This window comes from Tauraco erythrolophus, chromosome 7 (genome assembly GCF_009769465.1).
Source record: "Tauraco erythrolophus isolate bTauEry1 chromosome 7, bTauEry1.pri, whole genome shotgun sequence".
NCBI classification, from domain to species: Eukaryota; Metazoa; Chordata; class Aves; order Musophagiformes; family Musophagidae; genus Tauraco; species Tauraco erythrolophus.
The window spans coordinates 25636904-25655058 of NC_141471.1; the positions used below are offsets into that span (position 1 = coordinate 25636904).

General features: G+C 38.5%; 1 protein-coding gene across 2 annotated transcripts in view; it reads left to right on the forward strand.

The window, feature by feature from the left end:
• The window catches only part of CDK14 (cyclin dependent kinase 14), a 266293-nt gene that overhangs the window by 44281 nt on the left and 203857 nt on the right, over positions 1-18155 (forward strand). Inside the window, exon 2 of one of the 2 annotated variants that reach the window (XM_086614580.1) lies at positions 16432-16445. The exons of the other annotated variant lie outside the window; for it this stretch is intronic. Within the exon in view, the coding sequence (XP_086470706.1) occupies positions 16432-16445 (14 nt within the window). The remainder of the gene's footprint in view (positions 1-16431; positions 16446-18155) is intronic. 2 annotated transcript variants of the gene reach the window in all.

Sequence of the window (18155 nt, forward strand, 5' to 3'; positions counted from 1 at the left end):
AGGGATTGTTACATCGCCTGAAGTCTAGTTCAGGCCGATTTCAGTATTTGGTTTTCTACTTTGCAAGCCTGAATTCTTAATTCAGGCTCTCTGAAAATACTTGGAAGAGAAAAAAGGTCCTTTCATTTTATTTGTTCCAGAATTTAAAATGTTTTTTATTTCTTTCAGATGTGTTTTTCTTTTTTCTGCCTGTTACTCTGTTCCCTATAGAAAATGAAGTTTACGTTTATTATGGGTGATTTCAAATACAGCGAAGGCATTTCCAAGTTTTAACGCGGTTGATGGTCTGCTTATGCATCTAACCACTTTGTTACCTGGAAACTTCAGAAATTGTTGTGCAGCACATCTCAGTCTTTTTTTCTATAGTCAGTTTGTCAGACACTGTGATTGCCATGACCTGTTTAGATGAGGATGCCAAGTACTAATGCAGTATCACAGTGCCAAGGGAAATTGTGGGATTCGGTGTTTCACAGCACTCCTTGTTCTTGTCCTTGGAGGGGCTAAGATTCTGAGGAAAATGGTGGTGGCTTTATTTTTGGTGGAGAGATGCTATTACGTAAATACCCAATATCAAATGTGCATATACATTTGAAAATAATTGTGTGTGCTGGATGTTTTTCATCGCTGTCTGATCTCTCCCTAGCATCACTTGGATCTTGAGCAGCAGTAGCTATTGTTCTGACAGAGCTTATCGCGAAGCGTGAATCAGAGCTCTTAGTGTTTTGTTTGTCTGAAAGAGCAACCTAGGTAGCATCTACGTCAGTCCAGCTGTTTTCTTGACTCCAAGCATTACTTCATTTGGCTGAACGCTTGTTTCACTGACCCTTTTGCTCTTAGTAGACTCTGGGCAGGATCCTGGAATGCCTGAGCAAATACTGTGCAGATCTTAACCTGTGTTTTGACTAATACAAGCAGTGGCCTTCAGGTATCCCAGAAAAAGCTCTGTGAATATTGTACCAAAACTGAACTGTTGGCATTTTACGTAAGCAGTATGCAAGACACATCGATTTGTCATTTCACAAATTCATGAACGTCTCTTTTGCATGGGGAGGGCGGCTTTGTTGCCGTTTGCCTGTGGCTGGTCTGATCTGGTGATGGATCTGATGACCAGCTGCACTGACGATGCAGGTGAGCCTCATGATGGTGGTACGGAGAAGCAGCGCTGCTTGAGGAGACATAGGCTGCCTCCACGCACGCCTGCTCACCCCAACCCGCCCTTGGGTGCTTTGTGCTCAGAACCAACTTTTTGTGCCTCTAATATGTACCACTAGCAATTGTGTATGTGTGGAATAAAAGAAAAATAGGAAATCTAGAATGTCTTGTTTGCCCCACTGTTATAAATGGCTGGAAATACACTGTGCTATTTGAGATTTATTAGCTCATAAAATGATGTGATGGGACTTCAACAATAGTGTTTTCACTATTCTGAGAAGCAGACATTTAACCATAAATCATGCTCACGTGTGCAGGCTATTAAATACGTAGCCTTCTTTTGTGGTGTGCACGCATACTGTGTCCTTACATCTACCAACTAGTACTGTATTGCAACCAAAGAAATGATATGATTGATGTGTAATATGGATATAAACACTGATGTCCATATTGGTGGTTAGCATGCTGTAAATGTGTAGTAGGGCCTTATATCCAGCTAGTAGTACATCGAATTAATAACTTGCTTTCTTGTGCTTATGTAGAGAATAAGGTAGCTATTACAGAGTATTCAGTGATAATGCTTTGCACTGGGATAAATGTTGTATTATAGAAGTGCAATTGAAAATTAGGTCATTAACTAACCTTTTCATTGGACAGTCTTTTTAAAATACTGCCCGCAGTGTGGTTGATGCAGAAATGAAGGTTGTTTCGTAATAATATGTCCTACAAAAACTATTTCAAAAAAGGTCTGTGGAGAAATTCTGAGAAACTTTAAAGAAAAGTCTCTTTTTTTTTCTATTGCATAAAAATCTTTTCTATTCAGTCAAATATTTTGCCTTGCGGGCAGTATTTTATTTGCTAAAATTTATTTAGCAAAAGGCTAATTTATTTATTTAAAGGCTAGATGTCAGTCAAAAGCATATTTTTCTTCTTCAGTTCTCAATTATGTGATAGAAACAATGAAAGTATTTAGAATGCTTTTTGTTTAAAGGTTTGTAGTGTGCCATCCTCAGCTTTTTCTTAGCTACCAGGGAATGGTTTAATATGTTAAATTTGATGTCTAAATGTGGAAAATCTCCAGGCCATTTATATGAGAAGTTTCTTTGTCGCTTGTAATTCATGGCCACCATAATTTTCTGGGTTGTTTTCATGCAGTTCCTGGAGTTAAAACCTTTATGGCATCCACAGCAAAGCCCTTGTGCTTGCTGGATCCACTTAAATCAGATTCTCAAAAGCCACAGAATGTAGTATAACGAATTGTTCATTGAAGAATGACCCTTAACTGTAGACATGAAGGAATGAAATGTAGTGTTCCTGCTTTTTCCTCCTCTTCCCCAGAAAGATAACAGAAAACGAGGTGTTGGCAACTTCTAACCTAGAAGTGAAATGTCATTACAAGGTGGTTTTCTGTGCCAGCTGACAGTTTTTTCTACTGGTCTGCATGCCTTAAACCCAGGCTGGCTTTTGTGCAATGGCTGTTGATGTCATGTGTGTGTTTTGAAGTCTTAAGTCTTGCAGATAAAGAGGGTTCATATATATGGTGCTGAGCTTTGATTTCTCTGATACAATACTGCTGTATATTTTTCCAAATGAAACGAGGAAATTGGTGTTAAGTTTGGTTTAGGATAAAGCTTTTTTTATCCCTGCTTCACCTTAAACTCCGAAGTCTTAGCTTCAGAGGTTTTCAGAACCTGATTGCATCCGTCTATCTCTGTTCTTGCTAAAAGTATTGCCTGCCTTTTTTTTTTAATTATTTTGTCATTTTACCTTCTCTGATTATGTCCGTTGAGCTTTCTTTCCCTCTAAACATCTGCTGAAATTGCTTCAACCCTTTTTAATCCATCCTACTTTTTTTGCTAGTTTTACTGACATCCCTCTCTCCATGTTGATACAGAGTCATGCAGACCACTCATCACGTTAGTCCAGTTAAGTAAATAAATGTTCCCAGTTTGTTATGGTTTTCCTGTGGCACACTGTATCAAATGGGGGGTCTCTATAATATGTTTTTGAGCAGGAGACTAGATTAGCTCCTTGAATCAGTGATTTGGAAAGTGAGCGAGTGTCAGGTCTTTGTAAAATTGGTATCTGCTCTGCGCACAGGAACAGCTTAATCCACTGGGATGGCAGCCATTCGAGTGGGTAAAATGTAAGCAGAGGGTTTTGACTACGCCAGCTGTGCGACGGGGGAGCAGCTGGAGTGCTGCTGGAGAGCAGTTGGCAGCGCTGAGCAGTGACAGAGAGGGGGTTCAGAGTCAGATAGGAACATAAACACTTGTCTAGCTGAAATGATTAGAGGAAGTATTTCTATACTTCCATTATTAACTGATTATGAAAAATGGAGTGAATGTTTTAGCCATAAGCTCCGATCATGATGAATGTAGCTTATTTGGGACTGCAGTGAAATCAGTGGAGCGGAAGCACATTTTCTCTATATGTTTGGTGGAGGGAGGTGGGAATGTGAACACGTGTTATTGAAAAGTATTTTGTATATCTTCTTACACAACTACAACGAATATAAGCATTATGCAAATAGATGGGGTGATGGAAGAGTATTTTAAAGACCAGTGAGGAAAAAAAATTATAACTCTTACTTTTTTATAATGTTGCGATAACCTTTAAAGCACTATGTTTTAAAATAGTTAGAACTGGGAAAAAAAATTGCAAAGTTCAGCTGGGTGGGGGAAAGAAATACCTTTCTGCTGAAGTTTCAAGTCAAACTGCTAACCTCTCAAATGCTGAATCAGCTTCTGACAGTAATAGTTATTTCTGCAGAAATAAAATTTTCAGCAAATGTTTTGTTAACTTAATAACTAGTTTATTCGGAGACTGGAAGCTAGTTGGAAGCTTAAAATCAGGATGCTTTGTTCTCTTCTTCAGTGTATCTGCAAAAATGAGCCTGAAGCAACGACATGTACCAGTTCTCCAATCATGAAAAAATAGCAATGAGAAACCTTCCTGATTTATAGTAACTGCAGACAATAATGTATTTGTTAAAAGATAAAACTTATTTTTCTGTTTTTTCTTGTCTGCTATTTTAAATGGTTTTATTTACTCAAAAATTTTAAATCATGCTATTAATGTATTTTAATTCCAATTTCCTTTTAAATGCTGCTTAAGACAAATTATATGGAAATAATTTTTATTTTCTATTTACTAGAGCTCAATTACATGTTTCTTAATATTAAAATGTAAATTGATAATTTGAATATGTATGTAATTTCTGAAGCTCATTGTTGTGTATTTCTTGCTTGGAAGAAATTGCAAATTTAGTGTAACAATTCTAGTTAGTTGAAAACACATCTTTTAATTATTACCAACTAATAACGTGTAACCATTAAAGGAAAATAATTTCATAAAACTTATAACAAGTTCTAAAATAATTTTTTTCAACTTGATTAAAATGGATGGTTAAAGTTTATTTTCAATGGAAATAATAGATAGGACAAACTTCTGCATCTGTCAATAGCTTTTATTATTGAACACAAAAATTCCTGTCATTAGTGGCCCGTGAAAGATCTAGACATAGAGATCATGAGGTTAAATCTCAAATCTAACAATGTGTTGTATATAAAAATGTAGTTGGGGACCCACAGCTCGTCTGAGGAGCCAACAACTGGTGTGTCTGAGACCAGGTTTTCATTCGGGGAGTAATTTTCTTTTTATAGCGCACAGTAAAGAAAACAATTCTAATTATATTCATTCAATGCTGCCATTTCTCAACAAAGTCATGTACTTATTGCAAAATGTTTTCCCATGATGACCTTTTTTGCTTCTTACATAACTGTGTGTGATCTATGTCTCTGTTTGTGTAAAAACAAGAAACCCTATGTGTATCAAAGCAATTAAAAAAAACCCACACCAAACCCAAACGAAAAAACAAACAACCTCCTAAGAACCAAGACTACTGGGCAGGTTATATAAAATGTACTGATAAGTAGTGTCATGACTTTGACAGTGTGAGGGAGGTGAAACAAAGCCTGGAGTCATGTACAATGACTTTCCTATTTCTCTTCTGGAACCTTATTACATTTTGCAAATCTACTGCCCATATTAATGGTAATCCACTAATGCTAATTCTTAGGAGCTAAAAGCAATATATTTCCGCTGTTTTCTGACTGTCATCAGTAACCATGAAGATATTACTTATATCTGTATTTGTCAATGTGTTGTTTGGGGCCTTTTGTTTGCAGTAGCTATGCATCAAGGCAAAGCTAAATTTTTGGGGACTTAAATCCAAGCAATGTTTATGTTCTAGTGAAAATTTTGGGAGAAAGGACCGTGGTAGTTCCTCTGAGAGCAGATAGAAAAAAGCTTTTTTTTCATAATATGTTTAACATGAAATATGATAGAGGCTAGGAATTAAGGTTGAAGGATTTAAATTGGAATGATTGTTTGGTGTAGGCTTGTAATGTTTAAGCATAGTGGGCCATGCTTTAGCACTGCCAACCCTAAAGCTGCTTCAGAAGCATTTAAGTAACACACTGTCCGTGCAAAATGTGCTCAAATGTTTTTGAGCAATCCGTGATTAGGTCAGTGAGCCCAGGTGACTTGGAGTGTAAGGTCGTGTGGAACCAGAGTAATGCGTGCCTCTAAGCTTGCTGGGCACGTGGTGGTGTGCAAACATAATTATGTATGTGTTTGTAGGTATGTACAGTTATGCGTGCATGTGAGTAGTGGTCCAATAAAGCTCACAAACTGAGTTAAATTTGAGAAGCTGCCTTCTGTATTTGCGTCCGAAATCATAACTACAAAATTTTCTGGTTGAAAACAAATACGAATTAAAAAAAAAAATCCACCATATATAAAACATATTTAAAAAATGCCTACAAGGAGTCAGGAGATGATGGAGATTAAGCAGTGCTGACCCTGCACTACCTACGGTGCAATGACCAGGCATTTCCATAATGTGATTACTTTTCACATTAAGCTGAGTGAATTACAGCACATTTTCTCTGAAGTGTGTGCTGTAGTTGTGGCATGAGTGAATTCTAGGGCTTTGCAAGTGTTCTGTAGTCATGGCTGCTTTGCAATCAGTTGCAGTTCAGCACCTACTAAGAAACATAATCTCTTTTTTAAAGGGAATGTTATCATGGAGGCATATTTTAATAGATTACAGTGAGTGACAGAAAGTATGGCTTTGGAAGGAAGAGGTGAACAGAGGAAGTAAAGATGACATGTTTATGTTACTGTGCATAATGTCTTAAATCTAATTTTGTTTCATGTCTTTAATACTAATTGCTGATGCTAATGTTAAGCCAAGATAATAGCTTAGTTGCAAACTTTAAAACCCTAAAGTTATTCTATTAAGTGGAAGGCATTAAGGTGACATCGAAGGAAATGCTGCCATTGGAGTTTGCCAATCTCATAGCTTAAAATTTGTATAAAAGTTCAGGACTAAATGAATACATCAGATTTCGCAGTACTTCTAACCTCAGAACCAAGCTGCATTCAAATATCGTTTTGTTTCTTCTGGCAGAGAAAGTGCTGTGATGCTTTTGACAAGTTATTAAACATCTGAGCCTTAATTTTCCATCTGAGGGAGAAGGAAATTATTATCTTTCTCAGTGGATGTTGAAGATACATTTCTTAATACATCTTGAAGATACTCAGATGTTACAGTACTAAGGAGGGAGAATGGCCTTGGAAATACAAAGATAAAGTCAGACAAAAGTTATTCAGTATTGCTTCCCTTTGCCCCCATAACACAAAGCAGTTTTATTCTGTCTAAAGTGGTTTTTGGATTGGTATGGGTTTTTTTAGCCTTTGGTCAAGAGCAACTCTGCTGAAACTGAAGGTTGGCACCTTCTTGTGAAAGAGCACTTTATTTCTGATGTTTTAAGAGTAAGGGCCTTCATGCAACAGTCCAAGGAAAATCTGTTTCTACTAGGAAATAGATAACTTCTGCTATTAAGATATTTTATTATGGTAAAACTTTTTGCAGTGCAAATTGATAGGTAACTGTGTGCCATCCTACCATTTCCCTATCTTCTATGAGAAAAGAAAAAGGGGAATCTGTTTTAATTGTTTTCTTTAAGAGCAAGAGGTGTAGTCGTAATATTTTCATACTGATGTGTTAGTTGGACTGATGTCAAGCTTATGTTAACATCTTGGTTGGATTTACATGCACTGAAGTATGCTGATTTTATGTAACGTGTGTTTCAAGGAATGCTTGTGGATTTTGGATTTAGATTTTTATGTGTTTTTTTTTAACACTCTGTATTAATGGTTCTGTTAAGTGTATCTTTTTCATTTATGCATGGGCCTTTGCTAGAGGAAGACCCAGGTTTGTGGGTTTTTAACTTTATGCTTGCATAATACAGAGGTTTTTATTTTGTGGCTTTCTTTCATTGCATGTATTTTTAAAAACCTGCTGCTAGGTTTTCTGTTGTAGTACTGATATACATGTTTCATAGCGCATCATATGGAAATAGGTTCATGCCTTTAATTGCTTTTAATTTTTATTACTTTGACTTGAGATTTTGTTTAAAGAACAGCTGTTTGATAAGGGCAGGCTTAATGTTGTTTATATTACCTGGGTTTGAAATGAAAGGCAGCAATTAAAAAATGTAAATGAATATTTCTGCAAAGTGACCCCAGGGATGCACTTGATGTATGTTGTTTGCTACAGTTGATGTGATGGAGATGCATTATGCAATTTAATATTCAATGATATTTTGCCCCTGCCTTCTCAAGAGTTGAGCTTTAAGGGGATACAGTTGGCAGAGTAAGAATAGAGACTGAAGTATTAATTTTGTGCAAGCAAATCCCAAACCCCCTTGAAATTTGAGATTGTATCAAACAATGCCCCAACTTTGGAACCTGTATTGTCTTTCCCAGAGTTGCACGAAGAGTGGTACATGCTCTCACCCGGTAACCTCTTGTACTCCAAGCCTTGTCAAAGAGCCTCTGTAACTTCTTCATTTGCATTGAAATGGCTTGGGAAACGGCAGCACTAAGGCCTTGCATAATCCTTGGAATTCGGTGGCTGCAAAGGCTGTTGCATTTGTTCTATGATAGACACCTGCTACTAGTAGGGAAGAATAAGGATAAGATAATGATAGTCTAACTATTCAGGTGTGGGACAAGAAGTAATTTCAGATCTCTGTAAATACTACTGGCAGCCTTTGCTGGTAATCATGATATTAAACAGTCCTCAGTGATCCGACATTATTAAGCTATGCTTTTCAAAGATTGATTGGAATTGCTTGACCACCAACTGCCAGCTGCTTTCTTAAGATACACAGTCGGTAAGTAGGCCTACCAGACATCATTGTGCAAGTCACTTCAGTTTCAGTGCTTGTTTGAAGCAGAAATACGCCAGCCTAGAAACAAATGTGGACCTTCAGGGAGGAGGGCATCCTTTATTCTGAATAAAAATCCAAATTATTCTGCGCTCCCTCTCCATGTGTATGGAGCAGTACAAGTGCAGCCCAGAGCCAGTGTGACTCCATGGCAAAGCAGGATGGGCTGGTCTTCTCCTCACTCAAGAACACGTGCGATATGTGAAGTCAGGCTGTTTGCCACGTTGCTTTGCAGATGCCAGTTTTCAGGAATTTCAGCAGGTGTAAGAATGATCAGTCATATTAGAAAGTACACATCCTTATTACCTCAATAAATTACCTCACTTAAAGTTCAGCAAGGGACAGTATTCATTTCAAAAAGGATTTTTCTTCTGCTTTCATCATTTTATCCAAGTTTTCCCAAACTTGATAACCTGAGACACGTCTTAATGAATTAATGCATATTAGAGATTTGTTAAAGCATAGCTAAAGCTTTCAAGGTTTTCTTGAAAGCAAACTGCAACTCCTTATAGGATCTGTGCTAACTTGCCTGTGCATATGTTGAAGCAGGAGAAAATTTCCATCTGTAAAGGGACAAAGTCAGCCTGCTGCTGTGACATATCCCTTCAGGTTTCAGGTGATAATCTGAGGCACCTGGAGGATGTGAGAGCAAGGATGCTATTTTTTCCCTGAGTACATTCAGTGCTTCTACTATATGCAGAAAAAGAAGTCTAACAAGGAATTTGGAGGGTTCAGGAAGGCATTAGGAAAAGACATTGGGATGTACGGGCATGTATGGAAGGTAAGGGCCTGAGAGTGGATATGGCGGGTTAGGAGTGCAGGCCCTATCAGAAGTGGTTTTAGGTAGAATGGGCAAGAGTTTAGGAGCCAGGGGGAAGACAATCTCTAATATTTGGAGCACAAGGTCCTTTTGGGAATTCAAATCTTTCTGTGGAGTTCTCAGTCTCCCCTCCCCGTTCTGTTTCAGCAAATAGGTGTGAAACTCACTGATAAGCATGCTCTACACACAGCTGATCTATTTTGGGATGGAAGCTGTTACAGAAGTTTGTGACCTAGTCTTCCCGTTAACCATATAGCAACAGATGAATCTGTATGAGAGAGATCTGTATTATCAGGTATTTTAGAGGAAGGAGCGATATTATATACAATGAATTTGAACCAAATTGGCCTGTTAGAATTTAGCTTTAGCTGCAAAGATTGTTTCTTATACATATTTTACTCATTTTTTTATAGTGGAGTTTTAGTGTTGCCAGTTCTGACAACTTAATTGCAAGTCTCGTAACCTTTCTTCTTGTTCTGAAATGTTTAGAATTTGGCATTTATGTGACAACCTTCTTAGCGTTTCCAAAGTAACTAAGAGATGAAATCAGTGTGTATACTGAAGACCTACTTAAAATTGCATTGAGGATGTTAAGTGTGTCTTATAAACTGCTATAAAGCTTTTTTCTTTTGACCAAGTAGGACAACAGAACCAAGGGGGCTTGACATGAATTCTTCTTGTGGTGCCAGTACTGTCCTTCAGAGGAATTGAGAAAGGTGGTGTCCCCCTTTCCAGAGCTGTGAAAACTGTGATAAAACCAATTAGCCATCTGTGTATATTTGTAATTGGTAGTTTGTACTGTCATGGACAGTTAAAGAACAACCAACCTTTTGTGTGTTTATCTCTCAGTGTACTGGTTGCACTGAGGTTAATGAGACTCCCCAGGAATATAAACACCTCAGATATAAGTGGAGAGCATGAGATGTATGTTTTTATTGTAACATTTCAAATTGGAACTGTTTATTTGGGAAGTGTCTATCTCTGGTTGACATCTGAAATTCAAAAGCAGCCATAAAACATTTTAAAGTGATAGTGCTCTTATGCTTGTTTTTTTTTGTATCGCTGTGGCTTCAGTGGAATCTTAGAATTCTTCTTGTCTGAATTTCTATTGCCTTAATAATCGTATCTGTTAGTACTCGGTCTGTTTACGTTTTAATTTATTTCCACAACCTTTTCTGAGGACAGACAGATATCCTATTAGGCATACAACCCTTCAATATTATAAGCTGTAAAAGCATGGCAGGATTTTTGTCAGTCATTTTTGTCAAAATTGTGTCAGGTAGCAGCCATAATGTTATTCTAGAGTACCTCACACATATACATTCTCTCAAAGACATTGAATTCTTTTGGGAATCATACCTCAAAAGAGTTGTTCTGCAGTATTTACATTTCTGAGGCCTTCAAACCTTTCCTCAACGAAACTTTAAGTTGCAGTTTGTCCTTGAAACGCTCTAGGGAAAACATGATTTATATGTTTTGATGCTTTTCCTGTTCTAAGACTCTCTTTTTCACTTACCCTTCTTAATTAAATGCAGTATTGGTTTTTATGGTGAAACTTTTTTTTTAATCTTGATCCTGTAAAATGTTTTGTAAACAGAGGGATTTATCTAATAAAATGGGGATCTACACATAGAATCATAGAATATCTTGAATTGGAAGGGATCCATAAGGATCATCGAGTCTAACTCCCTGCTCCTTGCAAGACTAGCTAAAACTAAACCATATGACTAAGAACATCATCCAGATGCTCCTTGAAATCTGACAGGCTTGGTGCTGTGACTACTTCTCTGAGAAGCCTGTTCCGGTGACCAACCACCCTCTCAGTGAAGAACCGTTTCCTAACGTCCAGTTTGAACTTGCCCTGACTTCATACCATTTCCTCCTGTCCTATCGCTCGTCATGTACATCCATTTGTAGGCTGGGTTAATTTTTGTTTGTGTGACACCTTAAAAGCTGAGTAAAGATTGCCTAATGTTTTGTGGGGGCCGTGTTGTTACTCATCAGCGTTATGCAAGACAGGCACAACCTGGCTGAAGATGGAATGCTTTATTCGAATATCAGACACTAGAGAGCATGAGAGAAACAATTATATAAAGTTACAGCAATTACTTTGTTCAGATTGCAAACTAAAACTCTGTTTTACAGAAAGAAAAGATACGTTATAGCTGAGAGCACATAACTATAATGACAAGTACATGTCTTGCTAAAAGTTCTTTCTTGGCTTTTTCTTTTTAATAGTTAGTATCACTATAATTTTTTTAATCCGTTCTCCTCTGACCTCTCAACTGTTCTGCTTCCAAATCGCCCCACTGATAAAGAAGGCAAGGAAGGTATGAGGTTCCCTCCCTCTTACACTTGAATAGGTGGCCGGCTTGGCTGTGTACGCTCATCTCACTCCCCTGTCTGTAAAGAGTCTAGTAGAGTGGAGTCCTATTTTAATGACTAGGCTGCCAGGGTAATATTAGTTTTATTTTATAGTAAGAAGACATCTTACTAATTGTAAGAACAACAGAACAATCAAGTAGGAGTATTCTGCTTCATAAGAGAAGTTTCTTAATGTCTGGATTATGAAGAAATTGTGTTCACTGCTGCTTAATTTTGTCCATGAACCATATAGCTTGTGCTGCCTCATTTTTTGAGAGTTTATTGATCTTTTTCAGAAAAGAATGTAAGATTTCTTGTAAGAAAATATCTGAAACAATAACATTATAATAATTTTAACTGAGTGTAGATAGTCATGGGACCTCTTAGATTATGACAATGACTGAAATAAAGGGTTTTGGCTTTGGTTTATGGTACTGTAAGAATTCTTCTTATAGTAATCTTCTGCTAAATCAGTTAGAAATTAAATATAATACCAGGTTGTTTTTTTCCTCACAGAAGATTTTGCAAGTGGGTTTAGTCTTGTGAAAGTTCTGAGAAGGAAGAAAGTGTCTGAGCACCAAAGCAACCATGCTTCAGGAGAGAAGAATGGCTGCATCATTCTTCTTCTGCAAAATAGTTTAATATGTGCAGACTTTAGATACCTTCTGGAATGACCAAAACAAAAATAATGAAGTATCAAAGCAATGTATAGTGTTTTTTATATATGATGACTAACTTCTACAAGTGTTTTTTTTCCTTGGTGTTTGAAAGCAAACACCCCCCACACCTCCCCACCCCCAGTATTACAAAGAGCTCTCATGCAAAACTGTAAATGTGCAGTATTTTGTAGACTTTCTGGCTTGAAATATTGAGCTGTAAACCCTGTGCTGGTGACTTAAGTGGAAGAAGGTATCTATTCTTAACCTTCAACCTGTCAGTTCTATGGAATCATTGACATGTTTTGTCATAGGCCTTAATTTCTTTTCTTTCTTTATGTGGTAGGGAGTCTTTGACTTGCTACAAGAAAGATAGATATAAGCTAGACAGATTAATCAATGTATTTTTTTTCCACGTCATTTTACCAAGAGAAGTTTCATTTGCATTTGAATTTGGTAGACTGAAATGATGTTTCCTTTAAAATTTCTTATTGAAATAAAAGAAATTACTGAATATCTGAAACAAGGTAATGGAAATTCTTTTCCCTTTCTGAAATTAGTATTTTGCTGCTTTTTTAATTATTGAAACCTTTGAGGCTTCTTGAATTTTCTTGATAGGCCACATACTTGCTCTTGAGCTGAATAAAACAAATCTGTTGATGTATAAATTAGTTCTAGCCTTCTGTAGCCACTGTGTGCTCCACCACATGAAAATCTATGTTGTTCTGCTTCACAAGAAGATGGTAGGGCTGAATATCTCCAAGGAGTTTATTTAAGAATTATACTCTAATGGAGTCTAGCTCCAGAGATGCTGAACGAGGTGGTCTGAGGAGGAAAGAAAGATTTAGGTGGAATTTTCTGTGTGAATGGGTGCTCTGTGAACATGTAAGCTGCAGTAGCTGTGCTACCACTACTGTATTTTGTAGAGGTAGTTTTTACAGTACGAGGAAGAGACTTTTTTCTCTTGTCCTTTCTGAAGTTTTGTATCTTCAGCAGCTCACTCCTCCTGAGATGCTTTCTATTTCTCGCCTAAGATGTCCTGGGAAAAGAGATAAGCTGCTCAACATGCATTAAAGCTTTATCAACTCCTGGACTCAAGTGCCCTTCAGTGAGAATGCCCAGGTGAATGCAACCCTCTTGTCTGAATTACTGAGATAAAATGGGACAAGAAAAGTAGTCTGCAAGGGGCTAGTGACCCAAACAGTAAAGGGCTTTACAGGTCAAACCCAATGCTTTGTATTTAACCAAAAAACAGATAAACATTAGTACAATACCTGCAGTTCTAGTGCTTGTTTCCTACGAGCACTTGACTCAGCATTGCATCAAGTTTAGCTTTAACGTGCCTTTTTCATGTGCATAATTCTGTGCCAATTTAATTAGTAAAGAACAAAGGTACGGGTAAGTGTAGTGAAACTAATGTCCATTAAGTAGTGCAGCCTTCTAGGCAAATATAGCTGGGAGGAGAGGAAATGATTCTCACAGCTACTTCTCATATTCGATCATGAGAACCAAGGATATTCCTAAATCAGGTATTATTTGAGTGTTTCTATTTAGATTTTTTCATCAGCAACTTCTTTAATCTCATATCACACCACCATCTAACCAAGTGTTTTGCTATCGTCAGGTTTTCCAATTGTTGTGATTTGCATGATGCTTATACATTTGTCACATCTGTTGCGTATGCCATACAGAACAGGTAAAATATCCATTTCTGAGACTTAGAGGGGAATGGCAACTAATCTTCCAGGTAGAAGACAATGACATGCAAGAAGGATGAAAACCTGGCACTTTTAAAAAAGCTGTTTTTTAGTTGAACTGCCAAAAGTTGCCCAAGGATTTTGCGGTACAGACTATTTGGGTGATAATGGCATTTCATGATGAAATGTACAAACTGATGCATGTGAAGAACCTAACTGCAGCTATGCCTGTGTAATGATGAGTCTAAACAAATGATATTATTCTGGATAAGAATTATAGAGTCATTGGATAATAGACTGAAGATAGTGACTCAGTGTTCTGCAGTAGTTTAAGTAAACCTTCAGAAAACAATAAGAAAAGGGGAACAAAACCAACGCTGCCATCAAGTTTCATAGATTCATAGATTCATAGATTTCTAGGTTGGAAAAGACCTTAGAGATCATCGAGTCCAACCATCCCTAATCCCTATTAAACCATATCCCCAAGTAGATCATCCACCCTATTCTTAAACACATCCAGGGATGGGGACTCAACCACCTCCCTGGGCAGCCTATTCCAGTGGCTGACAACCCTTTCAGAGAAGAAACACTTCCTAACATCCAACCTGAATCTCCCCTGACTAAGCTTATACCCATTTCCTCTTGTTCTATCACCCAACACTAATGTAAAGAGCCCTTCCCCTACCTTCCCACCATCTTTTCTCAAGTATTTGTAGGCTGTAATCAGGTCTCCCCTCAGCCTCCTCTTCTCCAGGCTAAACAGCCCCAACTCCCTCAGCCGCTCCTCATAAGTTTTATTTTCCAGCCCCTTGACCAGTTTGGTCGCCCTTCTTTGGACTTGCTCCAGGAGCTCAATATCTCTCTTAAAGCGAGGGGCCCAAAACTGGACACAATATTCCAGGTGCGGCCTCACCAGTGCCGAGTACAGGGGCAGGATCACTTCCCTATTCCTGCTGGTCACACTATTCTTGATACACGCCAGTATCCCATTGGCCTTTTTGGCCACCTGGGCACACTGCTGGCTCATATCAAGCTGGTAGTCAACTAAGACCCCCAGGTCCTTCTCCGCCAGGCAGCTCTCCAGCCACTCTTCCCCGAGCCTATAGCGATGCTTGGGGTTTTTATACCCCAAGTGAAGGACTCTGCACTTGGCCTTATTAAAGTTATTGCAGAAATCCTGTTTGTGTTAATATCATATCAAATATTAGCTATTATAAACAAAAATGACACAGAAGATGGCGCAGAGGGAGAAGACAAGAATGATCTGTTGGAAGTGCAATATAGCTTCCATTGAGTTGAAGGTAATAGATTAAGACCCATTAGAGCGTAAACCAGAGGATTGAGGGAGGATTAGCTAGTAACCTGTAAGATCACAAGCTGAATTTATGCTGATGAAGAGGGAATAATTGTGCAATGTTTCTTTAGATAGAAAGTAGTAGTTCCTATTTAGTGAGAAATAATCAGAGATTTTTTGTTTTGGTTTTCAAGAGAAGGAATGGTTTCTAACTGCACTGTGTTGTGTAACTCTCTATCACCTGGAGGCCAAAGATATAAATGAGTTCAAAAGTGAAGATCCTTCTGTGAAGGATAGGTCTGGATTTAATCTTTGAATTACGAAGCAAACTGCTGGTGGTTAGAAGGATATGAAGGAGGAAGGTTCACATTTGTCGTCTATCCTTATCCTCTAACAAACTTGGTTGCTTTCAGAAACAGGCTAGGTGAACTTTTATTCTGACCTTGTATGATTTTCACTACATATGTTCCTCTGACAGCTTTCAATTATGTTAATATTTAAAAAGTTGTCTTTTAAATTAAGGCTTTATACCTATTCTACAGTGATGACCTCTTCAGATAACTGAAAGATTGTAACATCTCTAAAGGGAAAGCTGAGAACTGAACCTCCATTTAACAGAACCAAAAGAAAGGAGGTTGATTTGTACACCTTACTATAGTACGTTGTATATGAACATGTAATCTGTATTAGTTCAGCATAACTACTTCTCTGACATAAACACGTTTGTCGTCAATTACTGTCCTCATAATAATAACAACACGACAGCCATAGAGACTGATTAACATCATATATGTTGAATCCATTAAGGCATCTGAGACGGTAGTGAATTAGTTATTCATTCTTCCACATGATGAGTTTGTGGGTTCATTTTCTATAGACTGCTGTAATAAACATGATTTTATAGTGTCTTGTATTTCTCAGTAACTTTCTGTGATAAAGAGCAGAACCATAGATACCTGCCAGCCGTACTTCCCACAGAGCATACCATGGCCCCTGTACTGGTGGTTCTTCTGCCACTTGTCACAACTCAAAGACCAACATTGTGAAGAGGAAAAAGATAAACAAGTGGTTGACCTGTTAAAAGGAAATAAGCTTGGGAGGAGCCTGGAATAATTGCTGAAATTATGCCACAAAACGCCATATTTAGGACTTAACGTCATTGTTGTGAGGTTCTTTTATTAACTGTTGCAGTTATCTCTGAAAACAGAACCAATCAGATGGTTCCTTATAGCAACTGCCTGGAGAAAATGTCTGGTGAGATTCCCTCCTCTACTTCAAGTTTGATATTTGCATATCAAATCTCAGGAAGGTCAGAACTGAGGACAGTTGTTCTACTAGGATTCCACTGGAGGTGTATGCAGGTAAACCTCCTGTAAACGCACAGTCATGTGAACCTCTTGAGTTCACTAATTTGGGGTACTTCGAGGTCCCGTGTGAGGGAATGAAGACAAGAATAAGTGTGACATTCCCTCAGTTCCCTCTTATTGTGAGTGCCATTGAAAGATCTCTGGCTTTTCATTTGGTTTCTAGGTTGGTATTTCATTAGCTTTTTTAAAGCACAATCATTGCTCTTCTGCAGGTATTCTTTCAACCTCCTTCGATGCCAAAAGCGTCATCCTTTCTTGATACAGCAATTATCTTCACCTCAACACTTACTATTACCTTTCATTGAGAAAATGCAAGATAAATTATATTTTAAAGTAGATTCAATTTTGGGCTTGAAGTCAGTCCAAGAACACCTTCTCAAGCTGTCTGACATCCTGTACAAGTAGTTTCTATGTGTACTGTAGAGTCCACAGAGGAAGTTCTCAAGAGTTCTGATTAATTTTCTGAATATAATCTATACAATGCCTAAGGTAGTTGGCCGTATCATCTCACTTTTGGAGTGACTTCAGAGTTCCATCACTTCATAGTCTAGATTGGTTTAAAGCTATAATGTGGTAGGATGCTTATTTCCATATAGCTTCTACCTTTTCCGCAGAGGACACCAGGGGTTCTTAACATGTGGAACTTGAATTCATAGATCACACAATCTTTTGCTGTGATATTCAGTGGATTTTTCACCAGAAATTTTGATAAGGTGCATAAGGAATTGGCTGGATGGTCTCACTCAAAGACTTGTGATCAACAGCTTGATGTCCAAGTGGAAACCACTGACGAGTGACGTTCCTCAGGGGTCAGTACTGGGGCTGGTGCTGTTTAACATCTTTGTCAGAGATATGGACAGTGGGATTGAGTGCACCCTCAGCAAGTTTGCCAATGACACCAAGCTGTGTGATGTTGTTGACACGCTGGAGGGAAGGGATGCCATCCAGAGGGACCTTAACAGGCTGCAGAGGTGGGCCTGTGAGAACCTCATGAAGCTGAACACGGCCAAGTGCAAGATCCTGCACGTGGGTCGGGGCAATCCCAAGCACAAGTACAGGCTGGGATTGAGAGCAGCCCTGGGGAAAAGGACTTGGGAGTGCTGGTGGATGAGAAGCTCAACATGAGCTGGCAATGTGCGCTGGCAGCCCAGAAAGCCAATCGTATCCTGGGCTGCATCCAAAGAAGTGTGGCCAGCAGGTCGAGGGTAGTGATTCTGCCCCTCTACTCTGCTCTCATGAGACCCCACCTGGAATACTGCGTTCAGCTCTGGGGCCCCCAGTATAAGAAAGACCTATTGCAGCAAGTCCAGAGGAGGGCCATGAAGATGATCCGAGGGCTGGAACACCTCTGCCATGAAGACAGGCTGAGAGAGTTGAGGCTGTTCAGCCTGGAGAAGAGAAGGCTCCGGGGTGATCTTCTAGCAGCCTTCTGGTACCTGAAGGGGGCCTACAGGAAAGGTGGAGAAGGACTTTTTATAAGGGTGTGTAGTGATAGGAGAAGGGG